At 48.7% G+C, this 27781-nt stretch overlaps 1 protein-coding gene across 5 annotated transcripts in view; it reads right to left on the bottom strand.

Moving 5' to 3' along the window:
- BANP (BTG3 associated nuclear protein) overlaps nt 1-26955 on the bottom strand; it is a 69171-nt gene extending 42216 nt beyond the window's left edge. Inside the window, exons 1-4 of one of the 5 annotated variants that reach the window (XM_019979716.2) lie at nt 26547-26955; nt 8610-8748; nt 4955-5046; nt 2464-2663 (exon numbers count right to left, since the gene is read on the bottom strand). In XM_019979716.2, the coding sequence (XP_019835275.2) occupies nt 2464-2663; nt 4955-5046; nt 8610-8748; nt 26547-26804 (689 nt within the window). In that variant the 5' untranslated portion in view covers nt 26805-26955. Of the gene's footprint in view, nt 1-2463; nt 2664-4954; nt 5047-8609; nt 8749-12489; nt 20703-26546 lie in introns of those variants that run through there. The other 4 variants (XM_019979721.2, XM_019979719.2, XM_019979722.2 and 1 more) reach the window with 4 other exon arrangements.
- Nucleotides 26956-27781: the final 826 nt, after the last annotated feature.

The raw sequence follows: 27781 nt of genomic DNA, 5'->3' as shown, positions 1-27781 counted from the left end.
GATTTAACATCTTCTTTTAAAAATCATTCATATGCAATCTATTTTAAACTATACCTAAGAAAACAGAGAAATGACCTTTTCTTCCGTTAATCTCACATTAATAGGTATAAGTAATGGTTTCATTAATGATATTAATAAACCTGCCAATAAGTATATTTAATAATATGATAATAGGAGGATATGATTCTTTAAAACTAGAAAAGCTGAGTTGTGTGAACTAGATTATACATCTGAGCCCACATGAGGAAACTTTACTCTTGTGCTATTTGTGAATGCACACAGAGAACAGCTCACAGGCCTCTGCACGATCAAAGCTCCTCCCCGCAGAGCAAAGCATGGGAGGTTCTGCCCAGGAAGGCTGCTAGCGGGTCTCCTGGAACGCTGGGGAGAGAAGGGGCTCCCTGCAGCCTGGAAATGCCTCCCCTGAGTCCGGCGGGCGTGGCCACGGTGGTCCTTCACTGGCCTGTGGGAGGGGCCAGGGTGGGCAGTCCTCCTTTCCAGGATGGGCAGCGTGGACGCCGAGCACAACTCAGCACAACTGTACGACATGCCCCGCCACCCCCGTGTCACCCATGGCAGATACCAGGGCAGCCCAAACCAGCAGCCTCAGGGTCCACACACAGCCGCAGTGGCACCTGCAACCCCGCAGACTCGTCCCCATCCCCTGCCCCACGGGACGGCACAGACCACAGACGGGGAGCCTGAACATCGTGTCCCTGCCGCCAGGGACAGCTTTCCCCACATGGTGACAAAGAGACAAGCCTCCAGGCTGTCCTCACTCAGGGCAGCAAGCTTGCCTTCACTCTCGCCTCAGCTCTCAGAGCAGCTGTCCTTGAGGGGGGCCTGAGAGACTCCCCCAGGTCTAGGGGCAGAGACCGAAGGGCTGACAGCCTGTGAGGCACGAGAAGCCTCCCTAACACCACTTCTCACCCACTGCAAACGTCCCAGACGTTCAGAGTGAGAATCCGGCTTCTAACTCGCTGAGCCCAGACTCACAGCGTTCTACACTCACACACAAAATATTTCTGTATAATTTTAACATAATGTGAATTTTCCAGAAATTTTACTATCATTTGAGTCTAGAAAGAATTGTACGTTGTTTTACTTGTCACTTTAACAGGAACCACTCCTTCTGTAATATTCCACCACCAACTGGCATCCCAGTACCAGGGCGACAGCCTCCCGGTCATCAGCTCTGACGTGGGCCTATCCATGGCCTCCTGACATAGCCCCCAGCCTTTTACGTATTATGACATGTGTTACATTATTATACGCTATACACTACCATCCTTTAGTTTTTTTTAATTATGAGTTCTATTTTCTAGACATTACATCTTAGGGTAAGAGGTCATTACAAAAAATTTTTCTTTAAAAACGGCACTGGTCCTGGCAAGTCTGAGTCTCTCTGCAGAGAAAACACGCTCCACCAAGTGTCCACGGGAGAAAAGACACGGCTGACCATCAGGACACGGTATAAACGCTGGGTGAAACAGCACAGACCACCTGGCCTTCCTCTGGGGACAGAGACCCCTGGGGCCTCCCCAACCCTGGCTGGAGAGCAGGTGTGGGGGCCATGCAGTGTCCCCAGCACACTGTGACACTTCTGAGAGTTACAAGGGCCCACACTGCAGGTGTCGTCCACAGCCACCCCAGGCAAACCAACAGGCAGACAATGGACGCTGGCCCGTCCATGAACGCCCTCCCCGATCCCACGTGCCCCCAAAAGCACTGCCCCATCCCCAGGGGGCAGATGGGGGACCCGCAGACAAGGCAGAGCCTGGCTGGGGCCCCCACTCCTAAGCAGCGGCCCCCTGCCTCCTCCACACTCAGCAGGAGGCAGCAGTTGGCCCAGAGACCCTTGGTAAAGGTCCCAGCTCTCATCAAGCACAGACAGGTGTCACCACCACCTCCATGAGACTTCTCCACAGCCCCTCATGGGAAAGGACAGAAACGCCAGCAGGACGGACGGATGCAGCCACCCCGGCCCGGGCTTCCACTCGTCTCCACGGAACCTGATGGTGCCCGGGACCAAGCACAGGCACTCCGGTCAAAGGCAGGGACACCCCCACATTGGCCCACACGCTCCCGAATCTCTGATTCAAACAGTACCTGAACTACTGCACATCCCACTACAGTTAGGCTCTAAACAGAGAAGAAAACCAAGAGGCACAATAAAAACTACAGGCTTGAGTGGAAAATCTGATACTTGAGTGAAATTTATAAAAAGCTATCTCTGAAGACAAAGAATCTCTCAAGACTAGCCAGATGGAACAGGAAAAGAGAAGAAACACACATCCAGCTTCAAAGCCCCGGCAGGCCAGTTCCAAAGCAGAGATGCCCACCTCATGCCACGAAGAGGCTGTGAGGACGGCCCAGCTGCCCGGAAAAGACCATGTCTCGTCCGGGCCTGACTACTGTCCCACCCTGCGTGCCGAGGGCGCAGCCTGGGGAGGGGGCTCTCACCATCGCACTTTGTTGCAGGTCTGGGTGGCGCCGAGGGGTGAGCCAGCCACCATGGGCACCTGGATGGGGCTGTGCTGCTTGTTGGTGACCAGGTCCAGCTTCTCTTCCAAGGATTTACACGTGGCCTCCAGAGCCTGCAGCTTGGCTTCAATGCTATCCAATCGCAAGCAGATTGTCTGATTAATGGAATACAGGAATGACTGCAAGAGAAAAACAGAAGAGCTTCAGGAAGGGCCTCTGGAAGTCCAAGCAGACAGTTCCAAGAATACCAAGCAGCTCTCTCCCACACTCGGCTGCATCTGTCCCCACAGGACGAGCCCGGCACTCCAGCTCTAGTTGTGAGCAGCAGCGTCTCAGGAAACAAGCTGGACCCTGTCCACTCACAGCGTGACTGACTCTGCTCTGAGCAGCTGCAACTCTCAGTTACACTAAGATCCACAGAACACAGAACCTAAGTGAGCTTTACGACGTTGACTTTATTAATCAGTAAACCTACACATAAAACTAGTCAAATGCTTCTATGAAAACAGATTACGCCCAACATCAAAAGAGCCCAGAAACCTGCCTGCTCCCAGGACACCCACCCAAGGTGAGGTGTGGTGCTGAGGCTCCCGCGTGTGGAAGCGGCACAGCTGCCACCTAGTGGCCGTTAGAAGAGCCGTCGCACCTCCCACCTCCGTTGCCCAAGTCCCCACCTGGGACCAAGGTCCGGCTCAAACACCCGGTGGGGAGCTGCCCCCTCCCCCAGCGGCCACTCCTGCCGTGGGTCAACAGGGGACACAGAGGGAGGTGGCTGCGCCCCTGCTGGCCTCACAGCTGACACGGGACAAGGCTGCCAGGCGGGAGCCAGCCCGTGATGGCTCAGTTCAGCAGAGAGGCAGTGTCCGAGGCTCCTCTGATGTAAGCATCGTGACAACCACTCACCGGTAGCTGAAGTCCCGAGGTCAAATCACTAATGACCCCACTATTTTTTATAATTTGAAGACATCAACCATGCGGCTCCCCAGTTCTCTAAACAGTAAAACTTCATCATCTTAATTCTGAATTAGAAATGATTCTGCCTGGAGTTTGGATGAACATCAGTTATTACATACCAGTAACACAACTTCACAAATCAATAAAACAAAGAAAGGCAGAGAATAGCACTTTTAAATAAGTCTCCTAGATACAAGTGATATTAACCAAAAATCATCCAAATCTATCCCTTTTGCAGGGCTCTGGCAACCTGGTGAGCACACTTTTCCCAGGACATGTATGGCAGGTTCCAGCTGCGGCCCAAGGCCCTGCTCACAGGCCAGGGACACGGCAGGACCGCTTTCACTTGACCTTATCCACGTCTGACTGCTATGCTATTCACTACACAAGCCTCTTCTGTGATGAAACTCTAACTGCGTTTTATTTTTAACTATATAATGTAGGGTTACTGAACCAGTGGTCCTCTATACACTTATCTGAAATAGAAATTTAACTGGATGTGTCTTTACCCACAAGGTTAAGTTCATGCTGCTGCTCCACGTTAACAAGATGAGCCAGACGTTTCTACACAGAAGGCCCAGGTAAACAGAGAATACAGCTGTACAGCACCGGGAACTTTACTCAGTACTCCATAATGAGCTGATGGAAAAAGAATCTAAAAGAAGCGGAATGTATATGCACACTTTGCTGTACAGCAGAAACAAACACGATAGTGTATAAATCAACTAAAAGCTCCTTTGGTTTTCCTCTGCACTACAGTCCTAACTTCCCACAGGAGCTGATGTTCATCTCTGCGGCTCTGCAAACAGCAGACCCAACAAATAAAGCCAAGAAACAGCGATCGCCCACTGACTGAGCCAGTGGTATCCAAGGCCCCATCTAGCAAACCACAGAATTTAGGTGCCCTAAACAACAGGCACACAAGTGCTTCATCACTGGGGGAATGGTGTGTGTTCCCTCCGAGCGTGCGAGGTCCATGGGTCTGTGTAGAAGAGGCCACAATCCTGGTTAAATACTGTGAGTCTTCAAGGGGAAACATTCATGGCTGTACGCGCCTTGTGGGGGATTGAACAGTGACTCAGAGAAACAATATGTACACGTCCTCAGCCCCAGGACCTGTAAATGAGGCCTTCCTTGGAAACAGGATCTTAGCAGACGTAATCAAGGTAAGATGAGGTCATCCTAGGTGAGGGTGGCCCTGTCCTCGTAAGAGACAGAAAAGAGACGGAGACATGGAGGAGATGACGTGAAGATGGAGGCAGAGACTGGAGGGATGCGGCCTCAAGCCCACAGATGCCTGGGGGCCCCCCAGGAGCTGGAAGAGGCAGGAGGGACCCTCCCTCGGAGCTTCTGAAGGGAGCTCAGCCCTGGGGAAACCCTGATTTCAGACTTCTGACTTCCAGAACTGTGAGAAAGTACATTGGTATTGATTTAAGCTCCTCCTCACCCCAAATTGTGATAATGTTACGGCAGCAACATGTCAGATATAAAAAACCATATATATTAATATTTTCACCTTTATAGAAGGGTCCTGGCAATTGATCTCCAGTCGCTGGCGTTTCAAAGCTGGTTCATCTTCGTCTGTCACTACATGATTCTCCAATACAACTGAAAATCAGAGACAAAAGCACTTCAATACTAAAGGTTTAACAGCTGTTTCATGTTACGACAGTAAACCATTCCAACACCTTAAACATAAAGGTGTCACCTAAGGTTAAATGAGAATTAGCACAACCTGTTTCATATTTTATTATTTACAGATTTAACTTAAAATTATCAGTCAGGCAGAAAATAGGATCTCTCCTTAATCTCAAGAAAAACTGAGATATTGGATAAATTATCTCCCTAATGTGCCAGTGAGTTGATACTAACACTGAGACTGCAGGCTTCTTACTCAAGGCTCTGTCCAGCCACCCTTTGCGACAGAAACCAATTGCTAATAACGATTTCTTCCCAACTTTAAAATAAGGTCTTGTCAGCCAGCCACCTATTCCAAAAGCAAAACCACTCTCAGAACACTACATCTTCTCAAGTGTTGGTCATCAAAGTAGTCTCAAATTTAACACAGTTAAGTTTCAGGGAAAGCCACCCCCACGAAGTGTGTCTGAAATGGAGGTCTCCCACCAGCACCTTCCAGGGGGGCTTCACGACTTCTCCACTGATAAGTCACTTGGCCCAGGATCAGGGCTGACACAATATGGTCCCAATCCTGATGTCTTTACATCTGTACTTGCCAGGTGATTTGTCTCAAAACTCTAAAGACACTGAACAGACCTGAGACACTAGCAGGAATCCTTCAGGAGTCCCAGGCGAGAGCACTGAGCTGCTCTCCAGAGGCGAAGTTACACCTAAAGCCCTACCTGACAGAGACCAGCCACAGGCCAGCGAGGCCAGAAGCAACCTGCTAGCCAGAGGGCTGGCGCCATATATTGCGCATTCACACCTCACACGCCTCCGTAAGATATGCAGGAACAAGCTCCCACTTAATTAAGTTAACGTGTTGTGGTAGCAACACAGGTTCTTAAACCTTCATTGAAGCCTGCTTACTCCCACTGGAAGCTGGTGATTAAAACAGGACTGGGAGGATGAAGAGGCTCTGGCAACCACTAATCCAATCCTTTTAATTTGCTGACATCAAGTCCAGAGAAGTCAAGTGACTTGACCAGGGACACAGCTGGTCTCCTCTCCCTTGGCAGCGTGAAGCACCTCAAGGTGACGAGCTGGGGGCAGCAAAGCACGTGAGGACAAGGAGACAAGCCTGCGGTGGCAACAGGGGCACACACTTGGTTACACTGTCTATGAGCCGTGGGGCCCCTAGTTCATCCTCTTCTTTGTCCTTGAGTTTTACAATTCTGCATGCACTTCTTTTAAAATTAAACAAAAAAACTCAATGTTCATTTTAAAGCCATCACGGTCACCTGGAATGGCAGACCCAACAAAGGCTGCCATCGAGTCTGTGTATGCAAACAGGCAAATAGACTGTGGCTATGGGGTGGGTACACACGAAGTCACAGGAACCTAACTGAGCATGTTGATTTCAACAGGAAGTCAAGAAAAAATGGCATATGCCAAAAACTCAAAAGCAGTTCTCTTGCTAGAATTATGGGAAACTTCTATTTCTTCTAGTTGCTTGACTGTATTCTTAAATTTTACAAAGTTTACATTTTAGAGATGAAAAAAAAAAAAAAAAATCTCAATCTTAAACTCCCTCCAGATGTAAATGTGGGAGTACAGCACAGTGCCTGCTGGTGTGGGGGGGTCCCTGGGGTCAGAGACGGCGGGTCCCCTGTCCTCAGAGAGCCCTCCCTGCACACAGTAGGTACCCATTACACAGCCATGAGCTGTAGTTCGCAGCCATTTAAGGAAGCTACATGGAACAAAACCAGGATCAAAAATGACACCTCTAATCCTTCTCTGGACTGAAATCTACAGAGGGAGAAAAAAAAATTTTTTTTAAACGGAGGGAGAATTTACTTGGCAAGTAAACTGATAAAATTTTAGTAGTTTCTAAAAACACTTAAAATTTATATAATTGGACCATTTTTCTTTTATTATTGTATTGCAGTGTGAGTGCTTTCTAAAGAAATTGTCTACCCAACAAAATGTGAGCAACTGTTTTTAAAACTGTGATGCCTGGTGACAGCACTGCTGTGTTTTCAGTTCACTGGTATATGAGGAGTGGCACTAAATGAGGTCAAGGCTGCACGTTCTCTCTCCAAACAAACCGGTTCACTTTTTACAGAGAAATCTGGGGTTAACAGCTAACTTCAGACACCCTGACTTTGCTCAAGGATCTGCCAAGTTTTTGACTGTTTCAGTTACCAGGTGACAGTACTTCTTATAAACAATTCAGAAGCACAATTAGGAAAAAAAACTGACTCAGTCCAGTCGCTCAGTCGTGTCTGACTCTTTGTGACCCCATGAATCGCAGCACGCCAGGCCTCCCTGTCCATCACCCAGAAAACTGACTAAAGAGGCGCATTTCTGAAGGGGTATGCCCATCTCTTCACGATTGCTTGTTCAAGCCTAAAATTCACGTGCTGCCCATTGTCCTTACATAACTAATTTCCCAACTAAGAGATCATGTAAGATAGACATCATCACACTTCGAGATTTCTGAAAATCCTCTTTTCTGTGGGGAAAAGAGTCAGCATTTCGATACTACTATTCCACAAAGAGGGCTTCCCAGGTGGCTCAGTGGTAAAGAATGTGCCTACCAATGCCAGAGACTCGGGTTTGAGCCCTAGGTCGGGAAGATCCCCTGGAGAAGGAAATGGCAACCCACTCCAGTATTCTTGCCTGGAAAACCCATAGACAGAGGAGCCTGACAGGCTATAATCCACGGACTAACAAAAAGGTTGGACGTGACTTAATGACTAAACAATTCCACGAAGAATAAACAGGCAACCAAAACAATTTTTGTGATTTAATTATGTATGCTTATGATTTTAAACTTAACAGACATATTAAACACATAAAACTTTATGGAAAAAAAGAACACTTACTAAGAAACCTTTTTACAAAATAAAAGTGCTGACAAAGTGTTTCATAAAGTGAAATCTAGAGTTCCCCTTATGAAGTGTCTAGTATCTAGTTAAGATTCCAACTAAGGAAGATTACCAGCACTGGCAAAAGTGCAGGAAAAAGCCATCTCTCAGAAGAACCGGGTAGTGCTTCTGGAACGTCCACCAACGTCTTATCAAAACTCTGAATAAACACAGCAGCTCTGCTTCTGGGAACTTACCCTACAAAAGTATTAATATCTGCCACGATACACAGCAAGACCAGTACTGCAGGGTGTACACGGAAGAAAACCAGTGCAAACCACGTGAACGCCGTTCCCAGGGAAGAAGCAGAGGAAGGCAGGAGCCGCGTGCACGGAACACCTCGAAGGTGTCCACACACGCAGCAGATGGTCTGCAGCTGAGGAAGAGGCACGGACAAGACCACAGGGGCTTGGGGGGCCAGGGCAGCCGGGGCTGGACGGCCGGGGCACAGGGGTGGGCTGGGGGTTGCTGAGGGACCAGGTGGACGGGCATGGGGCTGACTGGCTCACGTGCTCACGTGCTCTGAGCATGCCCTGATGTTTCTCTTGCTTTACTGAAGGGAAGGAAGGGAAACTTACAGAAGATCCTTTGGGTTTTTCCCCCAAACTGCCCCCAACTCTGTACCTGGGTGGCCAGGACTCAGCTCCTCAACGGCGATCTGCACCACGTCGGCCAGGTCCTGTTCTGACATCATCCAGGACGCGAGCAGAGTGGCCGGTGGATGAGCCGGAATCAGACTCGTGTAGGACGGTGTTCCTGCCACCTAGAAACAAGAGCAAGACGGCCGAGAGGGAGATGAACAACCGTGATCTTGAAATGATGGAAACTGAGGCCATGTTCTGTGTCCACAGGTTCACCAGGAGCCTGTGGACATGTCCAGTATGAGGCTCTTCTTGCCTCAAACCATCAAAATGTCCCTTGTTACTAGACAAGCCCCCACCCTGCCAGTCCCTTCCCACACCCCCCGCAAGTCACCTTCCTAAGACACCTCAACGCGTCACCCCCCAGCCAGCTGTCCCCAGGCCCCCTTCCTGCCCACAGAACACGTCCTGTCCCTCACCTGCCCCTACCAGCTCTCAGCTCCACTACACACACCACACTCCCAAAATCATGGCAATCATACCTCCAGATGCTACCCAGGCGGACCCTTCCAACAAGGGTGTCCCCTTGCCGGCTTCCACTCCTCACACACCCTCCCCTCAGGCGGGTAGAGCGGAGGGCTGGCACCTGCGAGGACCGGCCGCGGCGCCAGCCCCCTGCCTGGGCCGAGGCCTGGCCCCCACCACTGTCACCCCTGAGACAGCATCATGTGTGCAATACAGTCCGTTTCTTTCTTCCTGCCCTGAAACTCTCCAATTAGGCCCAGACACACCTTTCCCGAAAGAGAAACGAGGCCATGTCACTCCAGACACAACCCATTGACACAGGTCTAAACAAGGTACTTGCACGCTGGGTGCCTGGAGGTCAGGATCCAATGCCACTGTAATACTTGTATCGTCCTACACTTTGCATTTTAATCACCTGTAAGTAAACGCTTACGACATAAGCAACCTATCCTCCCCAGCTAGACTTCTCGTTCCCTAGGGCGGACACTGAGTGCCCAACTCTCCAGGACAGCACCACCCCTCCGCCCCGGCCACACACACACACACACACACACACATACACACACAAAGACACACACGCACACACACACACCCCCGCAGTCCTGAGGCAAGTCCACCCCAGCTCCAGGCAGGAGCAGCCGAATCAAGAGTCAGGTCATCCACTTCCAACCAGGAGTCTACTGACAGCTCCTTTAAGTGGCTAAGTTCCAGCAGGCATAAAATTAAATTCATAGGTTCCACACATGTTCTTAAACCCTATAAATTCTGATTTAAACTCTATAGCTTAAATGGCAGCAGCTCCAGAATTTCTTAGGCACACACCATTTGTAGGAGGAGGATGCATTCAATCTGCTTTTTTCAAGAAATATGCTAGATGTGCACAGACTATCTCTGGGGCATAAAGATAAAGAGGAAATTATACTTGCTTTTACCATGTACACGTATCACCTTCTCAAAAAGTACTTTTTAAAATGACCAGACAACTCAATACCGAGGCATCTGTCACAGGGAGACCGTCGTCTCCGCCTCCTCGTACGTGCAGCCTCACCAGCAGTCCCAGGCCTCCACAAGAACAAGCTGGGAGAACTGGCGGGCCCACCGGGGTCTGTCTCCCTAAACCTGTGTCCCCGAAGGTGATCTCTGAGCAGATTAACTGTGGTCAGCACGAACACCAAAGCCACTCATGCTGTTGACTCGGTCAGGGATACACTGAGCCCCTTCGAGCAGGCAGTGGTCCTCAATTACATAACACCCTCTCACCTCAGTCTTTGAATTGATGGGTTTAAAATGTTTTAGGGTCGCATACTGCTTTCAGAATCAATTTTTTTTTTTAATTACAGATCCTCTTCCAAGAAAAAAGCACAGACAGACACTGCCAAGTTCCTGAAACTCACAGTCACCTCAGAGAGACAGCTGGTAGCTGACCACTACCTGCTCTCCGCTACACTCAGTGCTGTAAGAATGAGAATTCAAAGGGCACATGGCCACCAGAGCCCAGCCCCTCCTGCAGCGCGCCACGGCCACGTGACTGCCCCTGGCCAATGGAGCGTGAGTGAGCCGGTGCAGGGGCAACCCCAGACCCTTCCCGCGTGCCCTCCCGCGCTGCTGCCTCCCTGACCACCTGCCTCCCGGACTACCTTGATCTGAAGGAAAACTGCCAGTCACCTGCTCTAAAAACAACGTATTCTGGAATCTGCGGCATGCAGCCAGCCTTAACCCCTGAGATCCACCCTGAAGCCCATTCACGATGGCCCAGCGCCTCAGGTCCCAGGTTAAATACTAGTGGAAAGTGATCAGGTGCCAGACTTGAGCCTTCCCTGGTTTCTGGGAGCTCTGTGAGTGGCTTAACACTCCGAACTAACCATAAAATCCTGAACCCTACCCTCATCCAAATGAGGACACCACACATGATCCAGGGTGTTTACTCGAATGATTCTGCTGCCAGGATAGAGTCATTTAAAATTCTGCTAACTGTGATGGTTTGAACAGAAAAAAAAGAAAAAACTAGGGCAACAAGCCCAAGAAAACTGGAACAGAACAATGCATGCAGTTGCCATTTTGGCAAATTAAATTTGCCATTTCTCAGAAGTCCTGGAGATAGTCCAGTCTTAATATCATAAAGCAGCTGGATTGTGATTAATGTTCAATAACGTCTCTAACGGCAACGAGAAGAGAGCATCCTCCAGGGTGCACACCAGCCAAGTCAACAGCCCAGCGCTCGGTCACCAGGGACTGTACAGTAGGTGACGTGAGCACCACACCGTCCATGTGGATGGGACGCTCTCCAGGGCAGAACACGAACAGAAAACAAGGATCAAAGGAAAACTGCAGGCATGGGCAGTCATGTGTCTGTGTGTGTGAATGCACACAAAATGCTCTGGAATGACACATACTGAAGCAAAGCAACCCACGAGGGAGGAAGGGCAGGTAACACCAGCAGACCTTCATCCTTTGTCCTCTGGACCGCTGAGCCTCCTACAAGCACGTATTATTTATTGTGCTTATTACACTGGAAACAGTTTCTCTAAAACAAACCAGTAACTACACAGACGAAGCCAACCACATCAAATCTGGATAAAAACAAGGGCGCTTTCTTCCACCCTGCCTCAAACCCCCCTCCCAGCCTGCCTGCGTGCGCAGCCGTGACCTCTGGTGCCCCTGCCCCTGGCCCTGCCCTGCGGGCGCTCCTCCTCCCAGGCTGGGGGGCCAGGCTCTCTCTCCCTCCAGCTCGGCCCTGGGCCGCTCCTCACTGGCACTGAAACACCGTCTCCCTGCCCACAGCTCACAATCAACTCCACCTCCAACCTGTCCCAGAACTTCGCATCCTCGTGCCAAATGGCCTTCGGGCCACCTCCTCTGGGCCTCCAGTCTCAGTGTGAAGAGGCCAAACTGAACCCGCCCCTGCGCACACTTCCAGACTCCCCACCCACGCGAGGTTCTCCTCCTCTCATGGACCTGTAGGCAGAACTTCCGGCTGCCCTCGCTCCGGCCTCATCAGTGCATATCTGGACCCATGCACTGGCCCTACCTGGGTCTCCCTGCTCTGCCTTCGCCCAGAATTGCCACCAATACCTGTTTAAAGGCTACGGGTCACGTGAAAGCCCATCTCAGCATCCCTGTCTGCTTAAAGCCCAGCAAAGGTTTCCCGCTCATTCGAGGTGCGCGCCTGGCGCCTGGCACCAGCCAGGCTTCCCCTGTGCCTGCAGGCTCCACCCAAGGCTCCTCACTCTGCCATCTGAGGAGGCCACCCCGGCCGGGTGGGCACACACCAGCCCAGTTCTCACCCTTCACCGTCCACTTGCGCTTCCGCCCAGTCACACCCCACCCATCACACCCACCAGCAGCACCCATCTCCCGGCTGCCCGTTCCTGCTTCATCACAAGGCCCTTCCATCTAACCTGCGACACAGGCGAAACATCCGTCTGGTTTGGCATCTGTCTCCCCTGCTGGAAGACAAGCTCCCCTGGGCGGGAACCTCACCATCCCACTCAGTGCCCCGCATGGGGCCTGGCACGCCATGTACGTCAGTGCAGTGGGGCTGGGGGGGAGCCCTGGGGAGACACCCCGCTGCCCACCCAGCACAAAACTCTGGAGGGTGGCACGTCTGCTGACAAACCACACAGTAAGGTCTGCAGAGTTCTCGGCACTAGGCTCTCATTTCAATGACTGAAGTGTAACTAGGTCACAGACCTGTTTAGCTTATAACTGTGAATTGCACACGAACAACATGTTAGGTTTCAGAGTAGAAATACAAGCTGCTCGCGGACTGTCAACGACAGACAGGAGCAGTTGTTCATTAGCAGAAACAGAACAGTACATTTAGTTTCGATTTTTCTAGTTTTTAAATATTTTGGACACCTGTATAAAATAAAACCACAAGGCCACTGGAACAGGGAAAAAAGGAAGAGCTGCTGTAATTGAACACGTGATAGCGTCAGCAGTAAAGGTGAGAAAAGGAAAGCCTGCAGCCCAGCAGCACTTGTCACGCGACAAAAAGGCATCAAGAAAAAGCAGCCAGGCAGAGCCCGCTGTGTCCACCCTGGGTTTCCTCAGTCACCACGAGAACTACATCACACAGTCATCCCAACAGGGACGTCACAACATCTGGGGTTTTTAGGGCAGACACTGTGCAGAGCTGTTTCTCCCACTGGCCCCTGAACAAGCACCTGCGGACCCTGTCCGTAGGAGGCTACGTCCGGGGAGGCGTGCAAGGCAGCTGCTTTGACCCCTGGGTGGTGACCTGGCCCTGCTCCACCAGAACCATTTCCCAGCAATCAGCTCCCTGCAGAGCGATCATATGAAGAGACGCGGCCCACACGCCCTGAAGTCACAGGTGGAAGTGGGGCACCGTTGGCGGGGCCCTGGAGTCGCCGTGCCAGTCCAACCTCCCTTTACAGACGCCAAATACTCGGATAACAGTCCTCAGAGGGACAGGAGTGTCCCTGATGAGTATAAGAGACAGAAGACCCCAAAGACAAGTCTTGGAGAGGAGTCGTGGGATCTGCCAGCCCCAGGCTCGACAGTGAGCCCACCCCCAGGTCCCAGTCCCCCAGCCACTGCCCCACCTTGGCACCAGCTCTGTTCTGCCCACCTGAGCAGCAAGGCCAAGTGCACACCCCTTGAAGACCGGAGCAGCAACCTCCATCTCCTCCAGGAAGTGGCCAGGTGGTGCCCAGTTAAAACCTCAAGCTCAGAAACAGGGCCCCTCCAAGAGAATAAAGACCATTCCACTCAGTCAGACCTGTCTGAATACAGATGTAGTAATAAAAATTAATTAAAAACCAGAATGAAGCAAGCAAAGAAATCAACTCTTATTAAACCGAAACATGTGAAGAAGACTCAGCTTTGGCAGGGGGAAGATGCAAAGGAGAAATAGGGAAGAAAGAGAAAATGTGACCATAAACGACCAGTCGGGTACTAGATCATCGGGAAGAAGCACTGATTCATAGGAACACCCAGGCCACACTAGTTCTTCACAACAGGCCGTCTAGCGATGAAATTAGAGGAAGGTCAAACTAGCCTCAGACAGCAGGTCCTTCCCCCTACAATTATCACATTTGATTAAACTGGCCACTTCCAGTCACACTTCCCAAAATGGATAAACCTCCCCATACAAACTAAGGCAAGAAAGGGAAGTGGCCGGCTTCAAGCTGCTCCCACAGCACCGCAGTCCTCCGTCGAGACGCACTGCTCTCAGCAGCCCCTCCCCTCTGAAAGCTGGTGAGCCCGTGCTCATGGACGTGTGTCTAACAACATCCCCATCTCGGAGATTAGAACAGAAAATATGTGAACACTTTATTCATCTAAAAATTACAAAAATCGATACAATACATATTAACACAAAAAACTTTTTTTTTTAACCAAAAATTACTAGAGTTCCCAAAATAATGAAAGCAAAACCTTAGCAAGAAGAGAGACCCAGTTTTGCATTTCTACAAATTTCTTCGATGTCAGACTTACTGGAAAACAACTAGGTTCTCCCATCTGTTGCTGCAGAGAAAGAGGCAGCCCCACCAGAGGCGCAGCTGGGAGGGGTGGTGCACCCGAGCCACGTGTTCAGGTAGCGGCAGAAGCGCTCTGTAATCAACCCCAGCACACTCGCCAAGGGCTTTATTTCTCCCTGAAGGCAAGCTGCGGTGAGGAATCTAAAACCTCACTGGTGAACTTTTCTTTACGTTATTACTTTAAAATCCACTGATCTGTCTTGCACTTGAAATGGACACTGACCCAGGTCTGATTTGGTCATCTGGAAAATACTGGCTCAGTGAGTTAGGCAGATCTTCCAAATGTTGTTTATTACAGATTATCTAAAGCATCACATTCCTTAGTATCAGCAATGATCTCATCAGAAAAGTCTTGACATATTAGGAAGCTGCAGGCTCACAGTGGCAGACAAAGCTTTCTGAAATTCCAGTTCCAGTTGGAAGCGCAAATGTTACCACTGGCAGTAGGGTTAGCTGCTTTCCTTGCAGTCACAGGCTAACTGGCTACTTAGTAAGAAATACTGGTAACATGTCAACTAGTCTGTTCCCGTGGACCAAGAAAAAGAGCGGCTGGTTCAGCTAACAACCCAGTAATTGCAGAAGGGCCTGTCCTCCAAACAACTTTCCAACTCCGAAGGCAGAAGCACTCTCCACACACATCCTGTTTTGTTACAGAGTACTGAAAGCGGCTCTACTCAGGGCTGAGATTTAACAAAATGAATGATTTTTATTGCTTCATCAAGGACATTCTTAGGTGAGAATGGCTTTTCCGAATTGCACAGCAGTGAAGAATCCCTGCAGCTCGGGGACTCGGTCTAAATGTCAGCAAAAAAAGGCAAATGACCTCTTGACAATCATTATGAAAACTACTCTCACAGCTGGGAAGGTCTCCAGGACATCCCCAGGGTTCTGGGGCCCACACTCTGTCAGCTACTGCCTTCAGGAATTACAGCTCTAAAAAGAAAGCCTAAGAACCACACACACGTTAAAGTGAATTTCAGATAATGTCTGCTATAAAATAAACCATAAAAGCAATTAAAAGCAACTCTTACTTGATTCACTAACTGCCAACAATAAATGTAAATACACTACAGAGGTCTACACATATCTTGCTACATACCTAATGCCCTAAAATTTTAATTCTTCCCTGGTAGCTACTAAACAGCTTACACTGTGAAGTATTACTCTGATAACATAAAATATGACATCAGCCAAAGATGCAGGACTGTATCAATATATGGGATCTGTAGGCTTAAGCACCCTAACCTCTTGACTTTTTTCAACAGTAAACCCTACGGCACTGCAGGAGCTGCAGCTGGTTGAATCCGAGGATGCAGAGGCATGGATATGGACAGCCTACTGCAAGCTACACTCCGATTTTCCACTACATGAAGGCTGGCTCCCCAACCCCACATTGTTTAAGGGTCAACTACACTTTGATAAATAAAAGGGTCCACCACTGAACAGAAGCAGCCCCCCAAAATAACCCTTACCCAAGCCAACAGGACTATATATACTAGAGAGTGACCTCAGAGAACTTCTCATAAACCTAGCAAATGCCACCAAGTAAGGTAATGTTATTTTTCTGGGTACGCAACTCTAGCACTTCACAATCCCACCACATCTGCATGTGCAACCAGTGGTCTGTGGAGACCTTAGAAACAGCCTGGTATTCTGTCTCTGACCTCTACTCACAGCCTCCCCTCCCTCTCTCAAACAGAACAGCAGATGGAAATGATTCAAGGTTATTTCTGTCAACAATAAACATGCACGCTTTTGATGCTATTAAATTTTCAGTTTGTAAGGAGTATGGTGCCTAATTTGTGATCATATCGGCCAGGGCAAATATTCTTGGGGAAAATATATCCAAAGTTATTAAAAGAGCCCCTTTCTCTTTTGCTTTAAAAAAAAAAAAAAAGGACATAATGGGACATCCCTGGTGGTCCAGTTAAGGCTGTGCGCTCCCAGGGCAAGGGGCACAGGTTCTACCCCCAGTGGGGGAACTAAGATCCCACGGGCTGCACTGTGCGGCCAACAACAAAAAAAAGGAGTGGACATTACTGGGATAATCAGTAAAAAGCAAAATCTGAAGTAGATCTGTTGCTTAGATAACACAGCTGCATCGATGAGATTCCTAATTTTGAAAACTGTTGTTGTTCAGTCACTAAGTCGTGCCCAACTCTTCAGCTTCAGCATCAGTCTTTCCAAAGAACATTCAGAGTTGATTTCCTTCAGGGCTGACTGGCTTGATCTCCATGCACTCCAAGAAACTCTCATGAGTCTGCTCCAGCACCACTACTCAAAGCATCAATTCTTTGGAGCTCAGCCCTCTTTATGGTCCACCTCTCACATCTGTACATGACTACCAGAAAAACCATAGCTTTGACTACGGAAAAACCATAGCTTTGACTATACAGACCTTTGTCGGCCAAGTGATGTTTTTGTTTTTTTAATTCGCTGTCTAGGTTTATCATAGTTTTTCTTCCAAGGGGTGTCTTTTAATTTCGTGGCTGCAGTCACCATCCAGAGTGACTTTGGAGCTCAAGAAAACAAAATCTGTCACTGTTTCCACTCTTTACCCTTCTATTTGCCATGAAGTGATGGGATCGGATGCCATGATCTTAGTATTTTGAATGCTGAGTTTTCAGCCAGCTTTTCACCCTCTTCTTTCACCCTCATCAAAAGGCTCTTTAGTTCCTCACTTTCTGCCATTAGAGTGGTATCATCTGCATATCTGAGGTTATTGATATTTCTCCCGGCAATTTTGATTCCAGCTTGTTGATTCATCCAGCCCAGCATCTCACATGATGTATTCTGCATATAAGTTCCATAAGCAGGGTAACGATATACAGCCTTGATGCACTCCTTTCCCAATTTTGAACCAGTCTGTTGTTTCATGTCTGGTTCTAACTATTGCTTCTTGACCTGCATACAGGTTTTTCAAGAGACAGGTAAGGTGGTCTGGTACTCTTGTCTCTTTAAGAATTCTCAACAGTTTGTTGTGATCTTCACAGTCTAAAGCTTTAATGTAGTCAATGAAACAGAAGTAGATGTTTTTCTGAAATTCCCTTGCTTTCTCTATGATCCAATGAATGTTGGCAATTTGATTTGTCTCCTCTGCCTTTTATAAACCCAGCCTGTATATCTGGAATTTCTCAGTTCACATAGTGTTGAAGAATTTGGGGCATTATCTTGCTAGCATGTGAAATGAGTGCAAATGCAGAGTAGTTTGAGCATTCTTTGGCATTGCTCTTCTTTGGGATTGGAATGAAAACTGACCTTTTCCAGCCCTGTGGCCACTGATGAGTTTCCCAAATTTGCTGACATATTGAGTGCAGCACTTTAACAGCATCATCTTTTAAGATTTGAAATAGCTCAGCTGGAATTTCATCACCTCCACTAGCTTTGTTCATAGTGATGCTTCCTAAGGCTCACTTGACTTCGCATTCCAGGATGTCTAACCTCCATTGTGGTTATCCAGGTCATTGAGACATTTTTTGTATAGTTCTTATGTATTCTCACCCCTTCTTCTTAATCTCTTCTGCTTCTGTTAAGTCCTTGTCATTTCTGTCCTTACTGTGCCCATCCTTGCATGAAATGTTCCCCTGGTATCTCTAATTTTCTTGAAGAGATCTCCAATCTTTTCCATCCTACTGTTTTTCCTGTGTTTCTTTGCATTGTTCATTTAAGGACTTCTTCTCTCTCCTTGCTATTCTCTGGAACTCTGCATTCAGATGGCTGTATCTTTCCCTTTCTCCCCGCCTTTCACTTCTCTCCTTTCCTCGGCTATTTGTAAGGCTTCCTCAGACAACCATTTTGCCTTGTTGCACTTCTTTTTCTTTGGGTGGTTTTCATATCTGCCTCCTGTACAATGCTACATGCTTCTGTCCATAGTTCTTCAGGCACTCTATCAGATCTAATCCCTTGAATCTATTTGTCACTTCCACTGTATTTGAGTTAGGTCATATCTAACTCAAGGCATTTGAGTCAGGTCATACCCGAATGGCCTAGTGGTTTTCCCTACTTCAATTTAAGCCTGAATTTTCCAATAAGGAGCTCATGATCTGAGCCACAGTCAGCTCCAGGTCTTGTTTTTACTGACCATATAGAGCTTCTCCATCTTCGGTTCCAAAGAACATAATCAATCTGGTTTCGGTACTGACCATCTGGTGATGTCTATATGTAGTCGCTCTTGGGTTTTTGGAAAAGGGTGTTAGCTATGACCAGCATGTTCTCTTGATAAGACTCTGTTAGCCTTGAACACTGTACTGTGGTTATAAAAGAGAATGCCCTTGTTTGCAGGAAACAGCCACTTAAATGTTTAAGGTTAACAGGACATTATAGCTTAAACTGTTTTGGGAAAAAAGAAAAACACTCACGCACAAACACAGAAGAGTTGCAGAGAAGAGAAAGGATAGGGCAAATGTAAAATACTAGCATCTGAAGCCCTAAGAGAAGACTACATCATAATCATTTGTACTATTCTTACAACTTTCAAGCCTGAAAAAAATCCAAACCCAGTTCCTATGAAGAGTTGCTAAGGCTTTTGTTTCAAAGAACAGTGCTAAGTACAGAAAGATGCGCTCTCATCTGACACCAATTATACTTCAGCAGGGCTGCCTCTGACTTTTCTCTCCGCGTAGATTTTTCCAAAATAAAACCTCCAGACCCTTCAAGTCAGTGGTGACGGGCACAGCTGCTGGAGGAGTGGCCTGTGCAGAGAGGGACCCAGTGGGAGCACCCCTCACCATCAGCTCAGTGTTACTGACTCCCCGCCTGGACATCTTCCACCTGCATTAGCACAGTGTCTGGAGTCACAGACCACAGTCTGAGAGGCAGGCCCCACCAGCAGTTAGTTTTTGTAAAAAAGTTTTATTGGAAAATAGCCACGTCTACTTTGGCTTCTGCAAAGGCAGAGTTGAGTGGTTGGGAAGGACCCCAAAGCCAGAACTGTTTACTCATCCAGTCCCTTACAAAAAGTCTGTCGACTTCTCTGGAGCAGAGCATTTAACATCAGCAGTGGCACCTCTAGACTCTTAAAACTGCCTGGAGACTGAGACGGGGGAATAAAGAAACAGGAACTTTTACTGAGAAGCAGAAAAATGATGGTGGCTTCCTGAGGGTGCTCCAGCCTGAACTGACTCTGCCTGCTTCACCTACTATTGGCTGGAAGGAGCAATTTCTGCTTCAGGTTACAGCACATCTACAGAAATCCCAAAGAGGAAAAGCAGGCTTCCTGAGCTCTTGAATGATCCCAGGAGAAGCCGTGAGGACCAGTGAAGCCAGGGGAGTGGAGTGTTTTACTGACGCTTGGCATGGAGGGAGCGCAGGCAGCATACTTGGCTTTCATCCTCCTGCACCCCTTCAACCTCCTCTCTCCTAACACAGTAGGACTGCATTTTATACACACCTGAATTACATAAACTTAAATCACACAAATTTAAAATAATGTAAAAAATATTAAAGCCATTTTTTTTTCCACAAAAAAATGTGTTAGTTGAATCCTGCAAACCTTAAAAAATCCATCAAGTGTTTCATTTCAAAACCAGAAGGCCACATAACTACAAACTGTGTTCGTGCCTCTTCGCTGGTGAACAGGACACCTAGCCTGGGACAGATTCAGTCAAAATCAGGGTGGGGAGAAGGGGGTAGTTGGAGAGGTCGTGAATTACGAGGTGTGTTTGCAGAAGATCCCAGCAGAGAAGGCAGCGTGCCACAGCACCTGATCCTGAGGTCCACCCTGGCTCCAGCCACGAGCGCTCCCAGGACAGTGTAGCAGCAGGCTGTCCCATCCTGCAGCCCACCTGCCAATGCTACCACAGGGTGTACTTGGTGGTGACAGCTGGCACCCAGCCTGAGTTGTCCCCGCTCCATCCAGGAAGATCAAGGTGCCTGGGGCTCTTAGCACACTCAAGGGACACACAGTTCACACCAACAAGGAAATGCCAGCACCAAGTTTTCCCTGCCAGTTTATCCAAACCCACTGCTACTTTAGAAAGGTGTAATTCTGCTTCAAGTTATTTGATGACTTTCCATCATTAAGAGAAAGGAAAAATCACTAGAGACCAGAAGCGGCATTCTTTGTAGCACACAATGTAAATCTTTATTACAAAAGGTTTGTCAGTACAGGGCTCTGCCCCAAGCCACTCAGCGCAGTCCCCAGCTTCTCGACACCACTCCACCCCCACCCACCCCTCCTACCTGGGCTCTTCCTGCCCACTCACTCTTTCAGAGCATTCCCCGCACTCAACTACTCTAAACGCTAACACAGAAGGACTCAGCACAAGGGAAGTATAGTCACCTTCCACAGACGCTCCCCTCACCTCTCTACCTGTTCTCATCTCTTCACCTTCTCTGGCCTTTGCTGATGGATTTCATTCTTCCACCATCTATGTATTGTCAGCAATCCAACCTTATGGGTCACCTGTCTGGGGCAGCGGTCAGCACCATCACGACATCCCCCCACCCCAGTATGTGGGTCACTATAAAGACAAGGCCATCTCACTGTTCACCCCACCATGAAGGCAGGTGGTCCAAAACATAAAATCAAATCAGACGGTCCTTGACAATGGGTAGATGTGAAAAACACAAAGAATTTAATTCAAAAATGGAATCATTTCAGGTGACTTCCACAATGCTTCGGGTGTGCTATCTGCTTGGGAAGTTAAGGTTTCCATCACAGTTTAATTCAAAAGCATCCACGGGTTTCAAGCAGGGGCAGGCTCTGGGCGGTCATCCCAAGCTCAGCCTCCTTAGACATACCCGGGAAGACGTACTATTATGGTGAAAGGATGCTTGGCTGGGGCGGGGAGGGTAGGGGATGAGACGGGGTCAAGAGCATGCCCTTTAGATCTGAAGACAGCCCCATCTTCCCAGGAGGTAGGCCGGGCACAGATAGAGCCGACAGAAAGGCAGATGGCATAAGAAGAGATGATTAGCTACAGCTCTCATTTTAAACTGGTTTCACAAACTACACAAAAGTGAGAAACCAAAGGGCTGAGAATTCTTAAAAGTACTCTGAAAGGAGGGTTGATGCTAGGAGTCTAGTCTTCTGAGCTGTTAAGTGAGCTCCAGGTTCTATCCCCGAATAAGAAGCATGTGTCACTTTTTAAGAGCAACTTGCAACCACAGGACCTAAGAGATGCTGTCAAATTCCTTCGAACTCTACATTTCAGAATAGTTCAGGGCACTTACAGTGAACAATTCACTATGTGCTTTTGTTCTTCTGACCATGGAGTATGTGAAGTCAGAGGACACAATAATGATCTTTATCCCCCTCTTGGAAAGGAAGGGCTTTTTACACATTTTTCTAAGACATTCTCAATAAGAACCTTAACACACATTACCCGCAGAACTCCTTTCTTCAAAATGAGAAAATGCTTATTTTTTCCAGATTTAAATAGTTAAAAGTGGTAAAGTCACAGGATATTTTAAAGTCAGTCTGGCATTATGATATCATGTATTTAACTGTATAGCTAAAGTCTTCAGAATTTATAGCGTAGATGAGATCGTAAAGAAAAACTAAGGCTAGTAAGCTATAAGGGTGTTATCAATGAGCTGTTTACACAGACTCACCTAGAGCCTGCACTAGGCAGACCATTTACCACCCACCAAACAAGGCTGGTGGAGAAGGCAATGGCACCCCACTCCAGTACTCTTGCCTGGAAAATCCCATGGATGGAGGAGCCTGGTAGGCTGCAGTCCATGGGGTCGCTAAGAGTCAGACATGACTGAGCAACTTCACTTTCACTTTTCACTTTCATGCACTGGAGAAGGAAATGGCAACCCACTCCAGTGTTCTTGCCTGGAGAATCCCAGGGACGGGGGAGCCTGGTGGGCTGCCGTCTACGGGGTCACACAGAGTCAGACACGACTGAAGTGACTTAGCAGCAGCAGCAGCAGCAGCAAACAAGACTGGTGGGTCTTTCTCTCTTAGCTCCTTGTGGACCATCTAGCATAGAAGTATTTCTTCAGCAAGTGCATGTACTATACCTGACAATCTTTTAACTTGCAAATTCTGAATCTTTTGCTATCTTTCCACACCTGGAACGTTTCTGAGGCACACTAGTCAAGATTCTGGCGCATGTGCCTCAATTTGGGTTTTCTCATGATCAGACTTCATGTATGCGTTTTTCTCAATGCATATCATCAGGGAACGTGATATCATTATGTCTTATTACTGGAGATGCCAGGTTTTTCCACTGTGAGGTTATAATTCTTCCTTTGTAATTTATAAACATTTTGGGAGAGATGTGTAAACATCCCAAATTGGAAGAGACTAAAGGAGACATGACAACTAAATGCAGAGTGAGGTCCTGGATTAGATCCTGAAACAGAAAAAGGACATTAGTAGAAAACTGATGAAGTTCACAAGGTCCACATTTGAGCTAACAGTACTGTGTGACAATGTTAAGTTTCTGATTTTCATGAGGATATCTAATAATGTAAGGTATCAATGTTAAGGGAAGTGGGTAAAGGGCACAGGGAAGCTCCTGAACTATTCTTGTGACTTTTCTGTAAATCTAAAGTTCCTTCAAAAGGATAAGTTTATAAAGCTGCAGATTGATTCCATACATCTGGAAAGGGCTTGAGAGTCCATGTTTCTCACAAATGCCCAGTGATGGCAATGCCTCCACTAGCAAGGCCCTGGCAAACACAACTGGTGTATTTCACTATTCATAGCTTTCCAAGGACAATCAACTAAAATGCATCAAGGTTACACCAAGCACAGTAATCACCGCTTGCCTAGAGGCAATCCTTAACTCTGGCCCACTGATACAAGCCCCCTGCAGAGGCTAAAACCACAATCTTTGCTCTAACACCGTCTATGGCTGGCATTCCCCAGCTAAGCCTGGCACCCTTCCATGGCTCTGGAGCCAGGAGAAAATCCAGTGGGAACAAACACCATCCGCCCACAAGTGCAATGCAGAGGAGGAGCCCACGGGGACCAAGATTTGGCCAGTCATCCCGCTGCCGCCGGGCATTCGTTACCAGCCAAGGGGAGGCAGGAGAGCAGGGTGATGAGAAGTGATGCTGGAATACCTACTCACACAGAGCAACTGGCCTCAGAGGTGAACTCTGCTCATCCTATTAAAGTGACTTTTAGTATCATATAATAAATCCACAAGAAAGAAGATAAGATGTGCAAGAGATTCTGCAAATTTCTGGCAGACCAGAAAGATTAATGGGGGAAGAGGAAACAGTAATCGGAGCACACAGGAGTGGATACAACAAAGGAGGCCTCCAAGCCTATAAAGGCCAGGACTCCAGACCAGGAGAGGGCAAGGGTTGTGCCTGCACATGGAAGTCAGGTCCCGTACGAAGAGCTGTACAAGGGCCCTCCCTAGACCAAGTGGAGCAGCCCCCAATCAAAGGCATCTTCCTTAAGCTGAGAGGCCCAGAGAAAATCTGCCTTCTGGCATTTGAGGTCCCAGCACAACAAAAAGTTCCCCAAAACTCAATAGGAAACCTGCACATTTTCAAAAGTAGTCCCACAGGGGAATTCCCCGGTGGTCCAGAGGTCAGGACACCATGCTTTCACTGCTGTGGGCCCAGGTTCAATCCCTGATTGGGGAACAAAAATTCCATAAGCCACCATGCGGATGCGACCAAAAAAATCAGCCCCCCAAACTCACAAGTTCTCTGCCTGCTTCCTCTGGCCTTAGACAACAACAATTACCAGTATTTGAAGAGTACTTGCCACACAAAGCAAAAAGCCAGCCTTTTTAAAAAGAGGAAAACAGTGACACAATAGGACACAAGAAATCAGAGAACAAAAGGGAACTAAAAAAATCCTTACTAGTATCTTCAGTCAAGGAGATAATACATTCATCAAACAATACGTTATTATGAAAAAGGAACATTATAAATCCTTAGAAATTAAACTTTGTGGAAATAAAAAATTTTAAAGTAGGATTGGAGGATAAATGTTTCTATCCCAGATACAAGAATAAGATGACACAGGAAGAGGATAATGACAGAAGATTCGGAGGATTAATCCAAGATGTCCATCATCAAACTAACAGAAACTCCTAAAACAGAAGAGTAAAAGCAGAGCTGGAGAAGGAAATAGCAATCCACTCCAGTATTCTTGCCTGGAGAGTCCCATGGACAGAGGAGCCTGGCAGGCTACAGTCCATGGGGTCACAAGAGTCGGACACAACTTAGCGACTAAACCACCACAAAAGCAGAGCAGAAGACATTCTCAAGTGACACAAGAGACTTTCAAATTCCAGAGCTGAAGGACAAGTCCCCAGAGTCAGAAAGCAGTCAGAGTAGGACTCTACATTTTGGGGGAATTCCAGAAATGTCCTAACACCAAAGAGGATCCTGAAGAGTTATCCAAAAGGAATAAGGCTACTTGGCAGTAGGTGCTCATTGAAATAAAGGAAGTCAAGATTAAAACATGAGACCTGAACAAACTCAGGTGCACAGTAAAAGAAAATGTCAGGATGACACCGCTGCTGGTCTAAGGAGTAAACAATCCAGATTAGAAAAAGAACACCACAAGGCTGGGGACGGGGACGGTAAGAGAGTTTAGTGCCATCCTTCAGAATCTAAAACAAGGTAAAGTTGGACTTCCCTAGCAGTCCGGTGGTTGAGACTCCATGCTTCCATTGCAGGGGGTACCGGTTCAAGCCCCAGAGAACTAAGATCCCACATGCCTCAGGGAACAGTAAAAAAAAAAATTAATAAAAGGTAGAGTCAACAAGAATAGACAGCGCAAAGAAAAAGAAAGGCCATCACCAACAACAGAAAAAAGCAAAAACCCGTATAACAGGGGAAACAGACTACCTGGCTGTGAAGTAATATCTGCTTAGTTATAAACAATCTGAACTAACTGAACATAGTGAATTCAGAGGATAGAGGTGAGATGCGATATGAAAAAGTCAGTCATCCTATCTGTTAACAGCAAGTCAGGAATGTATAAAACCAGGAAAGTGCCAGCTTATTATTTTTAGCTACGAAGAACTTCCTCAAGAAACAGCAAAAAGATAAAGTCTTGGAGCAGTGGAACTGGGAGGTGCGGTGGGGGCTGTTGTTTTAGTTTTCCACTGACACTTGTGGCATTACTTTATTTAAGTATCAAACGTGTGCAATTTTTTCAGAACATGGACTTGGGACAGATCGCGTTCAAACCTGGCCGTGTGTCCCAGGGAAGCCCCTTCCCTCCGTGGGCCGCAGCCACCTCCCTGTCCACCTGACCGGACCGCCGCGATGAAAAGCGCTGGAAACGCTGGCGGGACCGGCCGCAGCACTGGACCCACACACGGCATCCGCTTTCTCAAAATTGGAGCCGCGACAGGACCCGACGTCCCAGGAGAATACGCTTATTTTAATCGCCAAAGAGCGGGAAAGGAGCTTTAAACACACGGAGTTAACGTTACCGGCGGCTCGGAGATTCCGAGCACCGGGCAGGGGTCCCCGGGGCCGCCCCTCACCCGGGCCCGCCGCCCGCCCAGCGAAAACAGCCGCCTCCCGCACTTCCGCCCGCAGCCGCTGTCCCCGCGTCCGCGGCCTCCGGCCTCTCGGGGGGAGCCGCCTAGCCGCCTGCCCGCCCGTGGGCTCACGACCCGGAGCGGCTACACCGCAGTAACAGCAGCACGACCCCACCCCGCCCGCCCGCGGCCGGACGCTGCTCTTGCGGGCCTGGTCCCGGAAGGGAGGCCCGCTCCGCGACCGACCCCGCGCACTGCGACGGCGGGGGCGGCGGGCCGGGGGATGGGGGGCCGGAGCCAAGTGCGGGTGCGCTGAAGCGCGGCGGGCAGGATGCTTGACAGGGCTAAGACGGGGGTGCACAGGACGGCGGGCCGTTGGGGCCGGTCGCCTTGTCGGGGGGGCGGGGGCGGCGGCGCGGGCGCCGCGGCCGGAGGAGGGCGCAGGGAGGAGGGAGGAGGGGAGATCTCGCTCTCGCTCTCGCCCCGCGGGAAGGGGGAGGTGGAGACGCGACCGGCTGCGGGAGCTGCAATTACCGTGTGGGCTGCGGAATTCTCGTGGTGTTTGTCGGGGAGATGCGATAATGGCGTCCGTCCTCGCGAGAGAAGCCGCCGCTCTGCGCAGGCGCCGCGAGTCCCTCCCCGCGGCCCTCCGCCCTGCACCATCTGCGCAGGCTCACCGGGAGGGGGAACCGGAGACGGGGCGGGGCGCGAGGGCGAGGACTGCCGCTCGGAGTCTCCAGCGCGCGCTGGGCTGGCGCCGACGACCGCCGGGCATGCGCACGGGTCCTGCATCCGCGCCACAGATTGGCCTCCAAACTTCTTACTTTTCTGTCACGCGTTCAGGCGTCTCACTGGCCCCTGAAAAGTCGCGTTGGTGGACCGTTCGAGGAATTTGCATTTTCTTTGCGGTCTAATGAATAGGAATTAGCGCCATAGACGACTACATGTCCCGGAGGGCCCTGCGCAAGCCTCGAGCAGTGCATTCTGGGACTCGTGGTTCCTGCGTCTGCGCGAAGCCTGCTGGTACTTGTGGTCCCATCCCCCCCGACGCGTGCCAGCGCGTGGAATGCTGGGACTTGTAGTTGAGTTGTGCAAGCTCTGGCCACTGCTGCAGCGGGCTTCCCCTGAGTAGCAGGCGAGCACAGGGGTTCCAAGGGTCGTCACAGATTCAAAGACACGCTCCTGGAAAAATACATATTAATTATATGTGATATATATTTTATGTGTAATTGATGTTTGTTCTGTATTGTGATGTTTGTTATGTATCCTTAGAAAAGGCAGAGAGGAACCAGAGATCAAACTGCCAACATTCGTTGGATCATACAAAAAGCAAGAGAATTCCAGAAGAACATCGACTTCTCCTTCATTGTCTATGCTAAAACTTTTGACTGTGTGGATCACAACAAACTGTGGAAAATTCTTATTAAAGAGATGGAAATACCAGACCACCTTACCTGCCTCCTCAGAAACCTATATGCAGATCAAGAAGCAACAGTTAGAACAGGACATGGAACAAAGGGACTGGCTCCAAATTGGGAAAGGAGTGTGGTCAATCCTGTATATTGTTACCCTGCTTATTTAACTTACATGCAGAGTACATCGTGCAAAATGCTGGGCTGGATGAAGCACAAGCTGGAATCAAGATTCCTGGGAGAAATATCAATAACTTCAAACATGTAGGTGACACCACCTTTATGGTAGAAAGGAGAGAGGAACTAAAGAGCCTCTTGATGAAAGTGAAAGAGGAGAGTGAAAAAGCTGGCTTAAAA

Source organism: Bos indicus, chromosome 18, assembly GCF_029378745.1.
Source record: "Bos indicus isolate NIAB-ARS_2022 breed Sahiwal x Tharparkar chromosome 18, NIAB-ARS_B.indTharparkar_mat_pri_1.0, whole genome shotgun sequence".
Lineage (NCBI taxonomy): Eukaryota > Metazoa > Chordata > Mammalia > Artiodactyla > Bovidae > Bos > Bos indicus.
Note: the sequence above shows the minus strand (reverse complement) of the source record. Positions and strands in the feature narration are given on the sequence as shown.